The sequence below is a fragment of the Bos mutus genome, chromosome 13 (assembly GCF_027580195.1).
Source record: "Bos mutus isolate GX-2022 chromosome 13, NWIPB_WYAK_1.1, whole genome shotgun sequence".
In the NCBI taxonomy this organism is placed as follows: domain Eukaryota; kingdom Metazoa; phylum Chordata; class Mammalia; order Artiodactyla; family Bovidae; genus Bos; species Bos mutus.
Genome location: NC_091629.1, coordinates 37,851,418 through 37,870,982, shown reverse-complemented (window position 1 = coordinate 37,870,982; position 19,565 = coordinate 37,851,418). Strand labels below are relative to the sequence as shown.

At 42.8% G+C, this 19,565-nt stretch overlaps 1 protein-coding gene across 3 annotated transcripts in view; it reads right to left on the bottom strand.

Moving 5' to 3' along the window:
• LOC102286508 (tyrosine-protein phosphatase non-receptor type substrate 1-like) overlaps positions 1-14,456 on the bottom strand; it is a 42,024-nt gene extending 27,568 nt beyond the window's left edge. For all 3 annotated transcript variants that reach the window (XM_070381340.1, XM_070381342.1, XM_070381341.1), the window contains exons 1-2: positions 14,338-14,456; positions 3,901-4,257 (exon numbers count right to left, since the gene is read on the bottom strand). In XM_070381340.1, coding sequence (XP_070237441.1) covers positions 3,901-4,257; positions 14,338-14,413 — 433 coding nt within the window. In that variant the 5' untranslated portion in view covers positions 14,414-14,456. The remainder of the gene's footprint in view (positions 1-3,900; positions 4,258-14,337) is intronic.
• Between the last annotated feature and the right edge of the window lie 5,109 nt (positions 14,457-19,565).

The window sequence follows — 19,565 nt, the reverse complement described above, 5'->3', positions numbered from 1 at the left end:
CAAATTTTAATGATGGCCATTCTGACCAGTGTGAAGTGGTGCCTCACTGTAGTTTTAATTTGCATTTCTCTAATAATTAGTAATGTTGAGCATCTTTTCATGTGCCTCAGTCATTTGTATTTCTTCTTTGGAAAAATGTCTACTTAGGTCTTCTGCCCATTTTTCAATTGGGTTGTTTGCTTTTTGTTATTTTTGAGTTGTATGAGCTGTTGTATATTTTGGAAATAAAGCCCTTGTCAGCTGCATCATTTAAAAATACTTTCTCCCTTTCTGTAGATTGTCTTTTCATTTTGTTTATGGTTTATGGAGGTCCTCTGTCTTTGGCACATCAGAGCCCACATTAATGGAACATGTATCACATGCCCGGCTCTGCTCTAAGCTCTTGACATGCGTCCCTTACTCAGTCCCTGCAGCTGTTCTGTGAGGGCGGGGCCATCACTGAAGGAAGAGGACACTGAGCGCCAACTTGGGAGGGACTCGTCAGAGGTCCCAGAGTTGGAATAGGAGCCCAGGCAGGGGTGCGGCTCAGGCTCTCAACTGCTGTGCACTGAGCTCAGGGACACCCTAACCCACTCCATCCAGGGCTTCTTAGCCCTCTCCAGTCATCACAGACTCCTGAAAGGTAGTGTGATTACCACCATTTCACAGATGGGGAAACTGAGGACTAGAGGCTCTGTGAGGACCACACGGCCTGGAAGGTCAGCCCCATTGCTCCCTGAGGGGCCGCCCTGTCACCAGGCCATGTGCCCTCAGTACATTCTGCAAACATTACAGGTGAGGAATGGGGACACGGGGAATTGGGTCACAGCCTTGAAATAATACCCCAGTCTGGGTGTCTCTACTCCGTGCTGGTGATTTAGACAGAGCACCTCAAATACTTCCAACTCTCCTGAAAGGAGACAGTGATGATCACTATTTTACAGAAGAGAAAACTGAGGCTGAAAGAAATGAAGGGACTACGTCTTCACCCTTCCCTCCACTATGTCCCAATATTTCCTGTCAGCTCCAAGCTTTCATTTCCATCAGCAGAACAAGCACCCACCCTCAGAACCCCCCACAACAACCACCACTTTCCCCTTTTCTCTCAGATTCTTGACTTCAAGTGACTACAGGGGGGCGTGGCCTCTGAGGGCCCAGGCATAGAGACTCCGAAGCCGCAAGGGCAGACACAAGCCCCTGACACCTGAGTCTAGAACAGGGACTCTTGCTCACGTGGGGACCCACCACCCTCTAGGGAACACCTCCCCCTCCTCATCCTCAGTCTGCAGAGCCAGGAATGGGCGTGCCCAGTGCTGCTGGGGTTGCAGTGGCCCCTCTGGGCTCTGTCCACACCAACCTTTCCAGACCTGCTCCATAGGAGCCTAGTGAAGGGGCAACATCACAACAAAGGAGGAAATCTCCTGATGCTGCTAAGTGTGCTGAGTGCTGCCATTTAGAAGAGGTTCCGCCCATCCCATCAAGAGACACTGCAGTATCTGTCTGGTCCAGGTTGTAAAGCTAAACTTACCTTCCACAGTGGACTTCTCTTTAGTGCCATTGCTGAAGAACAGAACAATACAAGGATTTCAGAGGACAGAGCTGGAGATTTCCCCCCCACTGTGCAGAGAGCAGGGCTGTGAGTCAAAGTGCCTGGGGTTCAATCTTGGCTCCCTTACTCACTAAACAAGTCCCCTCTCTGAGCATCAGTGTCCTCATCCGACACCCTTCTTTCTGAACACTGGTTATAAGGAGTAAATGTCATGAGAAAGGTTCAGTATCTGACAAGCTGATGCTCTCTGGCCCCCTCGCCTCCCTCCTTTCTCATCCAGGGAATCATCTGGGCAGGCAGCCTGGAGAAGAGGATGATCCACCTTCCGGGAAGCCGCAGATCTGAGTGGTGGTGGAACCACTTACTACTTGTGACCAAGGTTGAGCAAGGGACCCACCATCTAGGAAGCTAAGTAATAGCTGCAGATCAGGAAAAAACCACCTTCCCTGCTGATGTCTGAAGGTTGAGGAGGCTCAGTGGCTACCATGACTAAGAGGGAAATTTAGCAATATCCACTCAAATTATCATACACGTATCCTTAGTCACCTACAAATTGACACTTGCTTTCTATCTTTACAAGGGTTAAACTATGAGCCACTGTAGCTGCTGACCTTCAACACCTCCTGAAAGAAGATCAGAAAGGAGGCACTCTGTGATCTGGACAAATCTGGCAGAACAGGCCTTCAGATCCTTAGATATTTTCTGGAGATGATTTTATGAGCCCAGTTCTTGCATCTCCTCATATCTAGAAAAGCATCAAAATCTTTCATGGTGACATCTGTTCCTTGTGACTAGCATAAACCTTCTGCAAAACGCGTGTGCTTGATTGCATGTACTCCCTTCACCAAAAGCACATATATATTGCCCCCCCCCCAACTTCTTTGGAGCAATCTCTCAGAGCTACCTGAAATGCTGTCTCCCAGGCTATAGTCCTCTTTTTGCTCCAAATAAAACTAAACCCACAACTCTCACATTGTACATTTTTTTTCAGTCGACAGCTGCAACCTAGCAAAGCCACTTCCAGTGGTTACCTCCCCTTTGAGGAGAGTGACAGACGAAAAATTATCGACCTCAGCACTGTTTCAGTAGCCCAAGGTTAGGAACAACTTAGTGTCCATCAACAGGAAACTGTAAGATGAATGATGCTGGCTCCATATGCTGAGAGTTAGGTAGCTGTTGGAAAACAGGGCAGCTCTAGGTGCTCATATGGAATGAAGGATTTGGAATCATGTGGCTGAAAGTAAGGAGTGGTTTCCAGTCACATCAGGCTCAGGGTCTGAATGTGAGGGGCCTTCAGAAACTTTGGGAAAACAATGAAAAGAGCTTATTCCATGATTAATTCAAGGAATTTTTATTCTTCAAATCCTATGTGCCAGGTTCTTCCATGAATTGAGTTCCAGTGCCAGTGCAGGAAGAAGACTCGCTTTGAAATAGATTGGGTTCTGGAAGGATCCCCTCACTGACCATGTGACTGTGGTCAGGGCCCCTATATCTCTTGCTCTCAGGCCCCCATGTGTACCTGGGAGGTTGGGAGGATGGTGTCTAAAGGTCCTTCCTCTGCTGACAGCCCAGGATCCAGAGTTTTGGTCAGAACACTCTAAATGATCACCATTGCTACCTCAGTGGGGCTGCTCCCAAATCACCCACATGAACCTCTTCCCTGGAGAGGGACATTCTGAGATGACCCAGCTCTGCTGGGAGCCTTCAGTGACTATGTGAGTCAATCCCTGAATCACAGGAGGGTCTTCTTAACAGATTCCCAGGAAACACCCAACCTCTAGGCATCTCCTCCAAGCAGGGCCATCAGAGTAACCACTGAGCCTGTGCTATAGGAATTTCTTCTCAGTGTGATGCTTCTGAAGAGGAAATAGATAAAATTTTCACTCCTTGCCCTAGATGAATCTCTCTTCTTTCAGAGGGAAGAGAACATAAGCTTCATGGAATAAGAGCCCTTTTCTGCTTTGTTCACTTCTGCTTCCAGAGCATCTGGACCAGGCCCTGGCTCACAGTAGGTGTTCAGTATGTGTGAATAAAGAGAAGACTCAGCCACATTGAGGTGAGCATTCTATGGAGGCAGGAATGAGGTCTGGACAGTTGATGGAGCAAGGGACTCAGACATTCATCTCTTTTATCCCTGGAACCAAAGGGCTGAATGGAGTGAAAAAGACAAGGGTTGTGGAGCCAGGCAGACTGGGGACTCAGAATTTTCTCACTTTTACCAGCCATGGGGCCTTGAACAAATAGGCCTCAACTCCCCTGATCTATAGAAGGGAATGAAATCTGATCATGACCCAGATCATGATTGATTCAAAGGGTGGAAGGCATTCTTGTCGACATGTTATCGGAATACAGGGGACAAAGGTTGTACTCACCACTCACAGTGAGATGAGTGCCTGGTCCAGACTTAAACTCCACATCACCACGTTCTCCTTTCTGGAACTTCACACAGAAGTAGACACCAGAGTCTGCTCGGGTGATGTTACTGATGCGGATGGAATAGTCCATGTTGTTTCTCTTTGTGACATCTGCAACACTTGTTACTCTGGGGAAAGGAGCTTCTTTTTGACTGTAGATTAACTCCCGACCTGGCCCAGTTCCTCTGAACCACTTGATGGGCCCCACGGGGCTCAGGGAAGTCACGGTGCAGTGCAGAGTGGCCGTCTCTCCTGCTGCAACAGACACTGACCTCTCAGGCTGAATCACCTGCAGCTCCCCGTCACCTGCCGATCCTGGAGGAAGACACAAAGCAGTTATTTATTCATCCGCATGTGATCCTGTACGTTTTCTTACATGTTTTTCAACGATCAAGAACAGCTTTCATTGTCTGAATGCACCATGAATGGGCCTTAAACTCAGCACACTGCATGTGCATTGCATGTAGCTTGCACAACGAGCCTGTAATGTAAGACACTAATACAAGAGAGGAACTGAGTCACAGAAGTCAGTGATGTGGCAGCCTTCATTGACTTTGTATTCCATGATCCAGCCTTGAACTCAGCCTTTTGCATGTATGTTGCATGTACATTGCATGTAACCTGCACAATGAGCCTGTTACATGAGATCCTTATACAAGGGAGGAACCGAGGCACAGAGAGGTCAGTGATGTGGCAGAGACTGGATTTGGGCATTAAGCCCTCTCTGGAAGTGTCGTGCTCTACCAAATACTTCTGGCTGTTCACTATGTGTCCTCAGGGAGTGATGCATTTCTATCCTTTGCATTAGGTGAGACCACATGACCTCTTAGATCACTGAGTTGTAAGGAGAAGTGATGAATGTATTTGGCATGGTTTTCATTTAACTGTAAAAACCTTTATGAACCAATGTCCCCCTTCCCCAGAAATACACATTCTCATGTCGGACTTAGCTCCAACGACCTGGATACTTGAGTGACAGTGATATGCAGAGCTCCCAACACACAGTGAACATGAAGTTTAAGAAGAAAGTAAAACATTGATCCAAGTGCTTGGAATTTTTTCCAATGACATGGTCATGTTAAAGTAGTTACCTAAGGCTCTGAGAGAAATTATCAAACATTTAGTGGTTTAAAATGACAGTCTCATTATAATGCTGGATGTCAACGTACCAAAAATTATATTATTGGACTAAAATCAAGGAGTCAGCTGGGAAATATTTCTCCTGGAGGTGGTGATCATTGCCTCTCCAAATTCTTGAGACTGTCTGCACTCCTTTTCTCATGGTTTCCATCTTCTTATGACTCAGTCTTGCTTCCATTGTCACTTGTGCTTCTCTCACTTTGGCTTCTCTGCCTCCTTTTTATAAGGGTATATTGGTCCACAATGATAATCTGGGTTATTCTCTCCATCAGTTCAGTTCAGTTCAGTCTCTCAGTCGTGACCAACTCTTTGTGACCCCATGAATCACAGCACGCCAGGCCTCCCTGTCCATCACCCACTCCCAGAGTTCACTCAGACTCACGTCCATCGAGTCAGTGGTGCCATCCAGCCATCTCATCCTCTGTCGTCCCCTTCTCCTCCTGCCCCCAATCCCTCCCAGCATCAGAGTCTTTTCCAATGAGTCAACTCTTCGCATGAGGTGGCCAAAGTACTGGAGTTTCAGCTTTAGCATCATTCCTTCCAAAGAAATCCCAGTGCTGATCTCCTTCAGAATGGACTGGTTGGATCTCCTTGCAGTCCAAGGGACTCTCAAGAGTCTTCTCCAACACCACAGTTCAAAAGCACCAATTCTTCAGCACTCAGCTTTCTTCACAGTCTAACTCTCACATCCACACATGACCACTGGAAAAACCATAGCCCTGACTAGACAGACCTTTGTTGGCAAAGTAATGTCTCTGCTTTTCAATATGCTATCTAGGTTGGTCATAACTTGTTTTCCAAGGAGTAAGTGTCTTTTAATTTCATGGCTGCAGTCACCACCTGCAGTGATTTTGGAGCCCAAAAAAATAAAGTCTGACACTGTTTCCACTGTTTCCCCACCTATTTCCCATGAAGTGATGGGACCAGATGCCATGATCTTTGTTTTCTGAATGTTGAGCTTTAAGCCAACTTTTTCACTCTCCTCTTTTACTTTCATCTCAAGAGGTTTTTTAGTTCCTCTTCACTTTCTGCCATAAGGGTGGTATCATCTGCATATCTGAGGTTATTGATATTTCTCCCAGCAATCTTGATTCCAGCTTGTGCTTCTTCCAGCCCAGCATTTCTCATGATGTACTCTGCATAGAAGTTAAATAAGCAGGGTGACAATATACAGCCTTGACGTACTCTTTTTCCTATTTGGAACCAGTCTGTTGTTCCATGTCCAGTTCTAACTGTTGCTTCCTGACCTTCATACAAATTTCTCAAGAGGCAAATCAGGTGGTCTGGTATTCCCATCTCTTAAAGAATTTTCCTCAGTTTATTGTGATCCACACAGTCAAAGGCTTTGGCATAGTCAATAAAGCAGAAATAGATGTTTTTCTGGAACTCTCTTGCTTTTTCCATGATCCAGAGGATGTTGGCAATTTGATCTCTGGTTCCTCTGCCTTTTCTAAAACCAGCTTGAACATCTGGAAGTTCACGGTTCATGTATTACTGAAGCCTGGCTTGAAGAATTTTGAGCATTACTTTACTAGCTTGTGAGATGAGTGCGGTAGTTTGAGCATTCTTTGGCATTGCCTTTCTTTGGGATTGGTATATTAGATGCATATATTTTGATAAATATTAAAACCTATTCTTATATTGATTCTTTTATCAATGTATAGTGGCCTTGTTATTTATCTTTATGGCCTTTGTTTTAAAGTCTGTTTTGTCTGATGTGAGTATTGTGACCTCGGCTTTCTTGCCATTTCTGTTTGCATGAAATATCTTTTTCCATCCCCTTACTCTCAATTGATGTGTATCTTTTGCCCTAAAGTGAATCTCCTGAAGGCAGCATACTGTAGGCTCTTACTTTTTAAAATCCAATATGCCACTATGTGTCTTTTGATTGGAGCATTCATTCCATTGATATTTAAATTAATTATTGATAAATATGTATTTATTATCAATTTATGCCTTGTTTTCCCATCGATTTTATATTTCTATATTGTCTCTTTCTTTTCCCTTTTGTGGTTTGATGATTTTCTTTTATATTATACTCATGTTTTTGGTTTTTGTGACTCTATTGTATGTTTTTGATATGTGTTTACCATGTTTCTCAAGTATGTTAACCTCATCATATATCTACTTGCCTTAGACTGATAGTCATATATGTTCAAACACTTTCTAGGAAATTTTTTAAGGGTATATTTTCCTACTCTCCTTCCCTACATTTCATCAATATGATTCTGATGTCCCCTTTTACATCTTCATATTAATCCTTTTGCTGTTCACTGTCTTTATCATCACTTCCACAGAATTTTTATTTTAAAATATGTGTATTAGCTTATTTAGGTGATCTGTTTTTCAATTGTGACTTACTCTTTCCTATATGTTCATACTCCTTTTCTAGGTAGTGAAGACTTTTCAATGTTTCTTTTAGAATAGGTTTAGTATTGATGTTTTCTTTTAGCTTTGCTTGTCTGAAAAATTCTTTATCACTCCTTCCACTCTAAATAAATATCTTGGTGGGTAGAAGATCCTAGGTTGCAGATTTTTCCCTTTTAGGACTTTGAATCAATGTCTTGCCACCCTCTCTGGCCTGCAATCCTTCTGTAGAGAAATCTGCTGATAGCCTTTTGAGGGTTCCCTTGTAGTTAACTCTTTGTTTATCTCTTGCTACCTTTTAGAATTCTCTAACTTTTGCCATTTTTATTTTAATATGCCTTGGTATAGATCTGTTTGGGTTTATGGTATTTGGGACCCTTTGAGCTTCCTGTTCCTGAATACCGGTTTCCTTCTTTAGATTTGGGAAGTTCCTAGCCTTAATTTCTTCAAATTTTTGACTCCCCTTTCTCTTTCTTTCCTTTCTGGAATCTCTATTACGTGTAGGTTTTCAAGCTTTTTGTTATTCCATAAGTCTCATATTTTTTAAATTGCTTTTATTGCTTTGGTTTCCTTTTGCTTGAATGTCTGTATACTTTTCTGACTCGGTGATTTTCATTATTCTATCTTCCAGATCACTTTTTTGTTCTTCTGCATTATTTTTTCTGCTATTCATTGCCTTTAGTTCACTTTTCATCTCAGAAAATGATTTTTCTAGTTCCTTTTTACAATATTTTGCATTTCCGTTGATAGCCTGCTTAATTCTTTTAGTATTTTCATTATTTCCCTTTTCAAATCAGTGTCTATTAGTCTAAAAATGTCTGTCATTGTTTGTTCTTTCAGGGGAATTCTCTTGGTCTTTTAACTGGAATTGATTCTTTGTGTCTTCATTTTACCTATACTTTTCTTATTCTGTGAGTTTAGAAGAAAAGATATCTACTGTGGTCTTGAAGGACTATTTCTTGGGGAGCATCCCTGCGTAGTTTGTGTGGGTTTAATATTTTTGGTGCAGAGGCTATTTTCAGTGTGGATGCCTGCCACCTCTTCCCTCAGCGTATGTTCACCATTATTGCCTTGATGGGGGTGTGCAGATGTGGTGGCTGGTGCCTTGTTCTTGGGTTCGTGGTAGTGGTGGTCACTCACACATGCCTTGGAGCTCATTATGGGAGTGGACGTAGCTGTCAACCATTCCTGTAGCCCCAGGGCACAACAGTGCCCTCCTGAGTGCAACTACTTCTAAACAAGGGCTTGGCAGGAGTGACTAGTGATACCTCCTGGAGCTGTGTAGGCAGTATCTTGCCACCTGAGAGCAGAGAAAATGGTGGGTCCTACCCCTCCCCTTGCACACCCCTCAAACAATACACCCTCAGGTGAGGTCATATCAGGCTCCTGCACCTTCAGGCTATTTCCACACAATCCTTTGCCAGGGTCTGATCTCTGAATCCTGAGCTACAAGCACCCAGCTCCCACCCAATGGGCCCATGATTTTCTCAGGCTGGGGAGTGCTGATCAATGGCACTGACCATCTGTGCAAGTCTCTGTCTGGTCTAGCTACTGCAAACCAGGTGTTGTATTCTCCTCTGAGACTCTGAAGCTCCCCCTCTGTCCCAGCTTATATCCTTACTGGTGAGGAGACTTCCTAGAGTGCAGGAACCTGTCTCTTTCACAGTTCCCCCCAAGGTGTGCAGATCCCCTCCTGATTCCTGTCTTACTTTCTTCTTTTTTTCTTTTGTCCTATCCGGTTGCATGGAGATTTTCCTGCCATTTCAAAAGTCTAAGTTCTGCCAGTGCTCAGTAAATATTGTGAAAATTGTTCTGTATGTAAATGTATTTTTGAAGTATTTGTGGGAGAAGGTGAGCTTCTCCTACTTCACAATTTTGATTGCTCCTCCTATGTTGGGGGATTATTTTCTATCTATCACACATATCTGTCCTGACAATTACAGAAACCAGTTGCCATAACAAAAATCTATGTATGTGTCATTGTCACACAGGATGAATGAGGAGGCAAATTAATGGAATCTGAATGAGGGTTATTCAAGCAACTCACCAGTCAAACAGTTTGAAAAATCAAATTAGATCAATAACAGAAACAGAAATAAGATATTCACCAATACATAAAAATCAAACAACATTCTCTTAAAAAATCAGTAGGTAAAAGATGAAATCACCAGGGGAATTAGAGAATGCCTGGAGACAAATGAAAACATAAACACATAATATAAATACATGTGAGATGCACAGAAAGCAACTGTAAAGGGAAATCCTACTATTCAGCAACAAAATAACAAACAACTCAACTTAAAAATGATCAAAAAAATTGAACAGGCATTTCTCCAAAGAATATATGTAGACAGTCAACAAGCATATAAAACAGTGCTCAACATCACTACTAATTGGAACATGCAAATTAAAACCACAGTGAGCTAGCCCTAAATATCCTCCAGCAATCCCACTGCTGGGCATACACACTGACGAAACCAGAATTGAAAGAGATACGTGTACCCCAATGTTCATCGCAGCACTGTTTATAATAGCCAGGACATGGAAGCAACCTAGATGTCCATCAACAGATGAATGGATAAGAAAGCTGTGGTACATATACACAATGGAGTATTACTCAGCCATTAAAAAGAATACATTTGAATCAGTTCTAATGAGGTGGGTGAAACTGGAGCCTATTATACAGAGTGAAGTAAGCCAGAAAGAAAAACACCAATACAGTATACTAATGCATATATATGGAATTTAGAAAGATGGTAACAATAACCCTGTATATGAGACAGCCAAAGAGACACTGATGTATAGAACAGTCTTTTGGACTCTGTGGGAGAGGGAAAGGGTGGGATGATTTGGGAGAATGGCATTGAAATACATATAATATCATATATGGAACGAGTCCCTAGTCCAGGTTCGATGCATGATACTGGATGCTTGGGGCTGGTGCACTGGGACGACCCAGAGGGATGGTATGGGGAGGGAAGAGGGAGGAGGGTTCAGAATGGGGAACACATGTATACCTGTGGCGGATTCATTTTGATATTTGGCAAAACCAATACAATATTGTAAAGTTTAAAAATAAAAAAATTTTAAAAAAATTAAATAAATGTAAAACAGAAGTCCTGCAAGTGTATAGACAGAAACTTCCTTCTTAGACCCAAGAGCATTGATATATATGCCATCAGATCACACCTGTATAGTTTATGGCTCCAATAGCAACAGGAGCTTATTCAGACTTTGCTGGAGACGAACTCCATCAGACTGAAGTAAAAATAAACGTTTGTAACTGCCAAAAACAAAAACAAAACAAAACAAAACTGAAAATAAGGGTCATGCCAAAGAATTGATGCTTTTGAATTGTGGTGTTGGAGAAGACTCTTGAAAGTCCCTTGGACTGCAAGGATATCTAACCAGTCCATTCTGAAGGAGATCAGCCCTGGGATTTCTTTGGAGGGAATGATGCTGAAGCTGAAACTCCAGTACTTTGGCCACCTCATGTGAAGAGTTGACTCTTTGGAAAAGACTCTGATGCTGGGAGGGATTGGGGGCCGGAGGAGAAGGGGACAACAGAGGATGAGATGGCTGGATGGCATTGCTGACTCAATGGACGTGAGTCTGAGTGAACTCCGGGAGTTGGTGATGGACAGGGAGGCCTTGCGTGCTGCAATTCATGGGGTCGAAAAGAGTTGGTCACGACTGAGCGACTGAACTGAACTGAACAAATTTTCCAGGTTAATTTCATTGCCTCACTGACTATCTAGTTTCAGGAGATACAGAGAAATACAAACACATTCTTTCTTATCTGAAATATCCTATTAAACATGCATAAGCCTAATTGCTGGGATGTAAATCAAAAGAACAAGTTGTTTTGATGCCACAAACAAATCCTGTTTTTTTTTTTTTTTTTTCTATTTCTTCCCTACTCTTTAGGAAGAACATGTGTGGTTCACCTGAGCAGAGTGTGAACTGACAAGTCCACCCACTAAGCACTATTTGGGGCTTCCCTCGTAGCTCAACTGGTAAAGAATCTGCCTGCAATGTAGGAGACCTGGGTTGGGAAGATTCCCTGAAGAAGGGAAAGGCTACCCACACCAGTGTTCTGGCCTGGAGAACTCCATGGACTGTATAGTCCATGGGGTTGCAAAGAGTCGGACACAACTGAGTGACTTTTGCTTAAGCACTATTTGTAACCAATTATGCCTCCTAACCGGAGAAGGCAATGACCCACTCACCCCACTCCAGCACTCTTGCCTGGAAAATTCCATGGTCAGAGGAGCCTGGTGGGCGGCAGTCCATGGGGTCGCTAAGAGTGAGACATGACTGAGCGACTTCACTTTCACTTTTCACTTTCATGCATTGGAGAAGGAAATGGCAACCCACTCCAGTGTTCTTGCCTGGAGAATCCCAGGGACTGGTGGGGGGGCCTGGTGGGCTGCCGTCTATGGGGTCACACAGAGTTGGACACGACTGAAGTGACTTAGCAGCAGCAGCATGCCTCCTAACAAGAGTGCATCCTATTACAGGGAAGGTCCTGTGATGTGTCAACATCATCAAATGGTTTAGTTTTTAAAGTCTGAAAAAGAAGACTGAGGTTGGGGAGGGTGAACTGCTAAGATAAAAACGGGAAGAAACATGAAAAAAAGTTGGAGAGAGAAATGGAGGGAGTAGAGAAGAGGGATCAGAGAATCAAGGAATAGGAAAAAAAATGTCTACAATCATAAATCAATAATTTTTTAATTTACATCTTTGGCCCAGGTCTTTCCTCTGAACTTGCTTGTCCAACTATCCACTTGTCATGATTTTTAGATAGAAATAGATATCTCACAGTTAACAACATCTGAAACCAAACTGAATCTCCTCCCAACCCCTGCCACCCTCTGTATCTCAGCTGAGCCACCATACTTCTTCTAGATGCACAAATCTCAAAGCCATAGTCTTTTCTCCCACCACACATCCTATGCATCAGAAAATCCTCTTCAGCGTGCACCCAGAACCTGAATTTTTTCCCTCTTATCTCTACTAGCTACTGTCCAGGTGCTAGCCATTTTTACGTCTTCTTTTTTGCACGTATATCATAACCTCAAATGTTCTAGTTGCTTCTATGTCCTCAGTAGTGTATTGTCAACCAAATGCCAGAATGAATATATGACTTGGGGAAAACAAAAGTGACTTGTATGTATGCAAGAAGCAGAAGAGCCCAGAAGAAGAAAACCACAAACCCTCTTCCCCACACTCCCCGCTCTGCAACTTATTGACAGAAGTGGCTGAAATCTCATGATCGTGAGATAGAAGCAGGGCCACAGCATCAAGAAGACCAAAGGTTAAACTCATGAGTTTTAGTATCAGATTGCTTGAATTTAAACCATACCTCTACCATTTACCACTGAGTGACCTTGAACTTCTCCTTGCTCTGTTTTCTTCTCTGTAAGGTAGGGGTGACCAGAGGCTCTAGTTTGGATTTGATGTCACATGAGTAAACAACTGTGAGCATTTCCAACAGTGTCTGGCACAAGACGAATGTGCAAGAAAATGAATAGTTTTTACTCAATAGATTTCCTGAGGTGTGCAGGCTTCAACGAGCATTAGATGATATAGATTCTTATAAATATGGATATAAATATAATTACAGATATGGATATGAATATATAGATCATATAGGCAAGAGTCTCGGTGTCTTTAATCCCCTCCTTTCTTCCTCACCCCTATCCAGCACGAAAGAGGGGACTCCAAGATGGGTACGCACAAAATTCTACCCATTTACCAAGAACCAAGTTTTCTTAAGAGTTTGAGGAAGGGTAAGCCCTGGTGGCTCAGATGATAAAGAACCTGCCTGGAATGAAGGAGACCTGGGTTCGATCCCTGGGTTGGGAAGATGCCCTGGAGACGGGCATGGCTACCCATTCCAGTATTCTTCCCTGGAAAATTCTATGGACAGAGGAGCCTGGTGGGCTACAATCCATAGTGTTGCAGAGAGTCAGACCCAACTGAGCAACTAACACTTTCACTTTTCCAAGGATAAATATATAGAGAAGTTAAAAGGAGAGTTGTTGCTGAAAGGCAGCAGAAACTAATTATTTGTCTATGTCATTTCATGTAGAGTGAAAAATGACTCATGGGAAAAATAAGGAAGTCTTTCTGAAATCTCATTTCTGAGAACACTTCCTCATACCCACTCATTCACATACATAAACATACACATATCATGCATCCACAAACATGTATTAAAGTGTAGCCTAGCATGATAGTGTACAAGCTGTTTTGAGGATCAAACACCATTATAACAGATGTTTAAAGCCCAGTTTTAAAAAAAAGTTAGCAGATAGGAACCATCTAACACATCACCAACAAAAGTTTGGGAGTACACACTGTAAGATTTTTAAAAGAGTAGCATGGTGTGTGATGACTTACCTATTATTTACTTCTCTGTTTTCTGATTTTTCTGCAATTAGGCTCCTCTGAGAAGCTGAGCAGCACAACATGGCTCAAAGAATCAATTCTGCAGCTGAACATCCTGGATTTTAATCTTGTGCTCTACTGCCTTAGATGACATTGTGACTTTGGTCAAGTTACTCTCTGCCTCAATTTCCCCATCTGCAGTTCACTGTTAATAGTTATCACACTGGGACATTGTGAGAATTAGATAATATGCACAAATCCGTCATGGTTGGTGTTTGAAGTATCTGTTTGGAAGCCTCTGGTAATAGGCTGCAGGTGATGGATCCACAGAGAAAACACTCAGATCCCTGATTTTATGCTCTCAGATAATGTCTACCCCTTGGACTTCTGTAGCATGGATTGAGCACTCATGTTTACATGGAGACCCTAAAAGTACTGGGGCAGTGAAGGTCCAGAAGGCAGGAAAAAGGAGATTCTACCCAAAGGAATACTTACCTGTGAGTCCCAGCAGCAGAGTCAGCAGCAGGCAAAGAGGAGGAGGGTGGACCCAGAAGGCAGGGATGGGCATCATAGAGGCCTGAGGAGCCCGCTGTGTCCAAATGTGTCCTAGGGAAAACCAGAACATCTGTGCTTGGTGGAGAGGAGAGAAGCCCCACCTCCCAAGATGTAAGAGGAAGTGCCTATGATGATGTGAAATGTTTGTGAAATTGTAATCTGCTTCTGCATTCTAGACAGTTTCTGCTTCTGATGGTGAAATAGAATTCAGACAGAGAAGGCTCATGGAGAGTGAGGAGTTACTTATGTTTTCAGAGAGAGTGAACAAACCTAATAGAAATAAACTTGCTCCTTATTTGGCTAGAACTTGGGGCCACTATTCTCTCCATTGGGCCCCTGACCTCATTCATGGTGAACCCCAGTTTGGGAGCCCTAGGCAAACTCACAGACCCCAGGAAGAATCTGTGGCTGTGGGCTTGTCCCAAAGTACCAATTCCAGAACTCTAGGATGTGGCTGGCTTGTAGTCTGATTCTACACCTGCCTCAACCAAAAGAAGTTTCTCCAGGGCCTCTCAACCCTGTGGAATGGAAGCAGGTCTGCTCCTGTAATGATTTCTTACTCCAGTCCTTTAAAGATGTAATTAGTAAAATTTAGCCAATTTCACAGTGCAACGTGGATCTCAGAACTTGTATGACCTGCCTCCAAAAAAGGAATCACTTCTTACTCCTTTCACAAAAAGAAGTGCATTATATGACCCAGAAATTACGCTTCTAGACATTTATTCAGAAAAACAAAAACTACCTCCACACAAAACCTGTGCATGAATGTTATAGAGGATTTTTCTGTAAAGCAAAAACTTGAAAAAAAAAAATCTACCAATATGTGTACAGTTTAACAAACTGCATCCATAACAGGAAATACTATTCAACAGCCCAAAGGATGAGTTTTATATATGTGTGTGTGCAACAATTGTAAGTTTCTTGAAGGTACTAGGTTGAGTACATAAAGCCAATCTCAAAATACAAATTCCACTGATATAGCATACTTGAAATTATATGGAAACAAAATACAATGGCATTTTCCAGAGGTTTGGTATGGTGGGGACGTATGTCATTGTAAAGGGCTATCACGTGAGAGACTGTGTGGTCATGTGATGCTGACCATGGTGCTGGTTATACAAACACACAGATGAGAGGATCAACACAAGCCAAAACCAGGAATGCTACCAAGTCAGCTATAAATAGCAACCTCAGTCATAATAACATAATATAGACACTACTAAGTTATTCAAAATTATATTCAGTTCAGTTCAGTTCAGTTCAGTCGCTCAGTCATGTCCAACTCTCTGCGACCCCAGAGACTGCAGCATGCCAGGCCTCCCTGTCCATCATCAACTCCCGGAGCTTGTCCATCGAGTCTGTGATGCCATCCAACCATCTTGTCCTCTGTCGTTCCCCTTTTCCTCCCACCTTCAATCTTTCCCAGCATCAGGGTCTTTTCCAATGATTCAGTTCTTTGCATCAGGTGGCCAAAGTACTGAAGTTTCAGCTTCAGCATTAGTACTTCCAACAAATATTCAGTACTGATTTCCTTTAATATGGACTTGTTGGATCTCCTTGCAGTCCAAGGGACTCTCAAGAGTCTTCTCCAGCACCACAGTTCAAAAGCATCAATTCTTCAGGGCTCAGCTTTCTTTGTAGTCCAACTCTCACATACATACATGACTACTGGAAAAAACCATAGCTTTGACTAGATGGACCTTTTCTGGCAAAGACATGTCTCTGCTTTTTAATATGCTGTCTAGGTTGGTCATAGCTTTTCTCCCAAGGAGCAAGTGTCTTTTAATTTCATGGCTGCAGTCACCATCTGCAGTGATTTTGGAGCCCCCCAAAATAAAGTCAGCCACTGTTTCCACTGTTTCCCCATCTATTTGCTATGAAGTGATGGGACCAGATGCCATGATCTTCATTTTCTGAATGTTGAGTTTTAAGCCAACTTTTTCACTCTCCTCTTTCACTTTCATCAAGAGGCTCTTTGGGTCTTCTTTCTTCCATAAAGGTGATGTCATCTGCATATCTGAGGTTTTTGACATTTCTCCTGACAATCTTGATTCCAGCTTGGGCTTCATCCAGCCTGGCATTTGCATGGTGTACTCTGCATATAAGTTAAATAAGCAGGGTGACAATATACAGCCTTGATGTACTCATTTCCCAATTTGGAACCAGTCTGTTTTTCCATGTCCAGTTCTAACTGTTGCTTCTTGACTTTCATACAGATTTGTGATGAGGAATCAGATGCATCTGTGTGGCATGAAGTCAGGAGTAACAAAACATTACTCATCTTCCATAGAGTCATGTCCATAAATAATGCTTCAGTTCAGTTCAGTTCAGTTGCTAAGTCATGTTTGACTCTTTGCGACCCCATGAATCGCAGCATGCCAGGCCTCCCTGTCAATCACCATCTCCCCGAGTTCACTCAGACTCACGTCCATCGAGTCGGTGATACCATCCAGCCATCTCATCCTCTGTCGTCCCCTTCTCCTCCTGCCCCCAATCGCTCCCAGCATCAGAGTCTTTTCCAATGAGTCAACTCTTCGAATGAGGTGGCCAAAGTACTGGAGTTTCAGCTTTAGCATCATTCCTTCCAAAGAACACCCAGGGCTGATCTCCAAATAATGCCTAAGTGTGAGAAAACAAAAGGTTGCTATAGAAGCATGCTATATAACATGTGTGTGCGTCCTCAGTCACTTCAGTGGTGTTAGCCTCTCTGCGACCCTATGGACTGAGACTGGCTCCTCTGTCCATGGGGATTCTCTAGGCAAGAATACTGGAGTGGGTTGCCGTGCCCTCCTCCAGGGGATCTTCACAACCCAGGGATCAAACCCATATCTCTTATGTCACCTGCATTAGCAGGCAGATTCCTTACCACTAGCACCACCTGAGAAACCCATGCTCTATGATATTTGGCACTAAAATCTAATAATCAGTTAAAAGAATTGAAAGTGGTTTTCTCTCAGAGGTGGAAACTGGCAGGAGGTTAGGGAGGCTCTTCCCTGGTGGCTCAGATGGTAAAGCATCTGTCTACAGTGTGAGAGACCTGGGTTCGATCCCTGGGTTGGGAAGATTCCCTGGAGAAGGAAATGGAAACCCACTCCAGTACTCTTGCCTTGAAAATCCCATGGACAGAGGAGCTTGGTGCAGGCTACTATCCATGGGGTCTCAAAGAGTCGGGCACGACTGAATGACTTCACTTTCTTTCTTTCACTTAGGGAGGCTCTAGTTCTCATATGGAGAACTTAGAAATGTTTGACACATAAAAAATTTGCATATGAATCATTATGAAAGATAAAACTAAGTTGGATGATTGGATTAATGTTAACAGAGTTACACTATTTTTTTTTTTTAATGCCTTTGCTGTTAGTCAGGCTGTATGAATCACAAGCTGGAATCAAGATTGCTGGGAGAAATATCAACAACTTGAGATATGCAGAAGATAGCACCCTAAGGGCAGAAAGAAAGAAACTAAAGAGCATCTTGATGAAGGTGAAAGAGGAAAGTGAAAAACCTGGCTTAAAACTCAGCATTCAAAAAACCAAGATCATGGCATCCCATCACATCATTTCACGGCAAATAGATGGGGAAAAAATGGAAATAGTAACAGACTTTATTTTTAGGGGCTCCAAAATCACAGCAGACAATGACCACAGCCATGAAACTTAAAGATGCTTGCTCCTTGGAAGAAAAGCTATGACAAACCTAGACAGTGTATTAAAAGTTCAGAGACGTCACTTTACTGACAAAAGTCTTTCTAGTCAAAGCTATGGTTTTTCCTGTGGTCACATATGAATGTGAGAGTTGGACCATAAAGAAGGCTGAGCACTGAAGAATCGATGCTTTTGAACTGTGATGCTAGAGAAGACTTTCGAGAATTCCTTTGACTGCAAGGAGATCAAATCAGTCAATCCTAAAGGAAATCAACCCTGAATATTCATTGGAAGGACTGATGCTAAAGCTGAAGCTCCAGTCCTTTGGCCATCTGATGCAAAGAGCCAACACTGGGAAAGACAGAGGGCAGGAGGAAAAGGGGGCAACAGAGGATGAGATGGTTGGATGGCATCAATGACTCAATGGACATGAGTTTGAGCCAACTGTGGGAGACAGTGAAGAACAGAGAATCCTGATGTGCTGCAGCCCATGGAGTCACAAATTGTTCAACATGACTCAGCAACTGAAGAACAACTCTTAGCAATGGTAAGAGTTTTATAGCTTGCTGGAATAACATTTATGATATACCTCAATTACAATCATTAGACAAAACTACTGAAAGCAGTATTAGTAATATTTAAAGATACCATGAACAAGACTTTCTGGTCTTACATTTAACCCTCTTAAACCCATTATGAGTTTATTTTTGTGAATGGTGTTAGAAAGTATTATAGTTTTCATTCTTTTACACCTAATTGACCAGTTTTCCCAGCACCACTTGTTGAAGAGACTGTCTTTTCTCCATTTTATATTTTTGCCACCTTTGTCAAAGATAAAATGTCCATAGGTGGGTGGATTTATCTCTGGACTTTCTATTTTGCTCCACTGATCTATATTTCTGTCTTTGTGACAGTATCATACTGTCTTGATGACTGTAGTTTTGTAGTATCGTCTGAAGTCAGGCAGGTTGATTCCTCCAGTTCCATTCTTCTTTCTCAGGATTGCTTTGGCTATTCAGGGTCTTTTGTGTTTCCATACATATTGTGAAATTATTTGTTTTAGTTTCTGTGAAAAATATATTTGGTAGTTTGATAGGGATTGTACTCTTGCCTGGAAAATCCCATGGATGGAGGAGCCTGGTAGGCTGCGGTCCCTGGGGTCACTAAGAGTGAGACACGACTGAGCGACTTCACTTTCACTTTTCACTTTCATGCACTGGAGAAGGAAATGGCAACCCATTCCAGTGTTCTTGCCTGGAGATTCCCAGGGACGGGGAGCCTGGTGGGCTGCCATCTATGGGGTTGCACAGAGTCAGACACGACTAAGGCGACTTAGCAGCAGCAGCACTGAATCTATAGATTGCTTTGAGTAGTATACTCATTTTCACTATATTGATTCTTCCAATCCAAGAAAATGGTATATTTCTCCATCTATTTGTACCATCTTTGATTTCTTTTGGGCTTCCCTTGTGGTTCAGATGGTAAAGTGTCTGCCTACAATGCGGGAGACCTGGGTTCGATCCC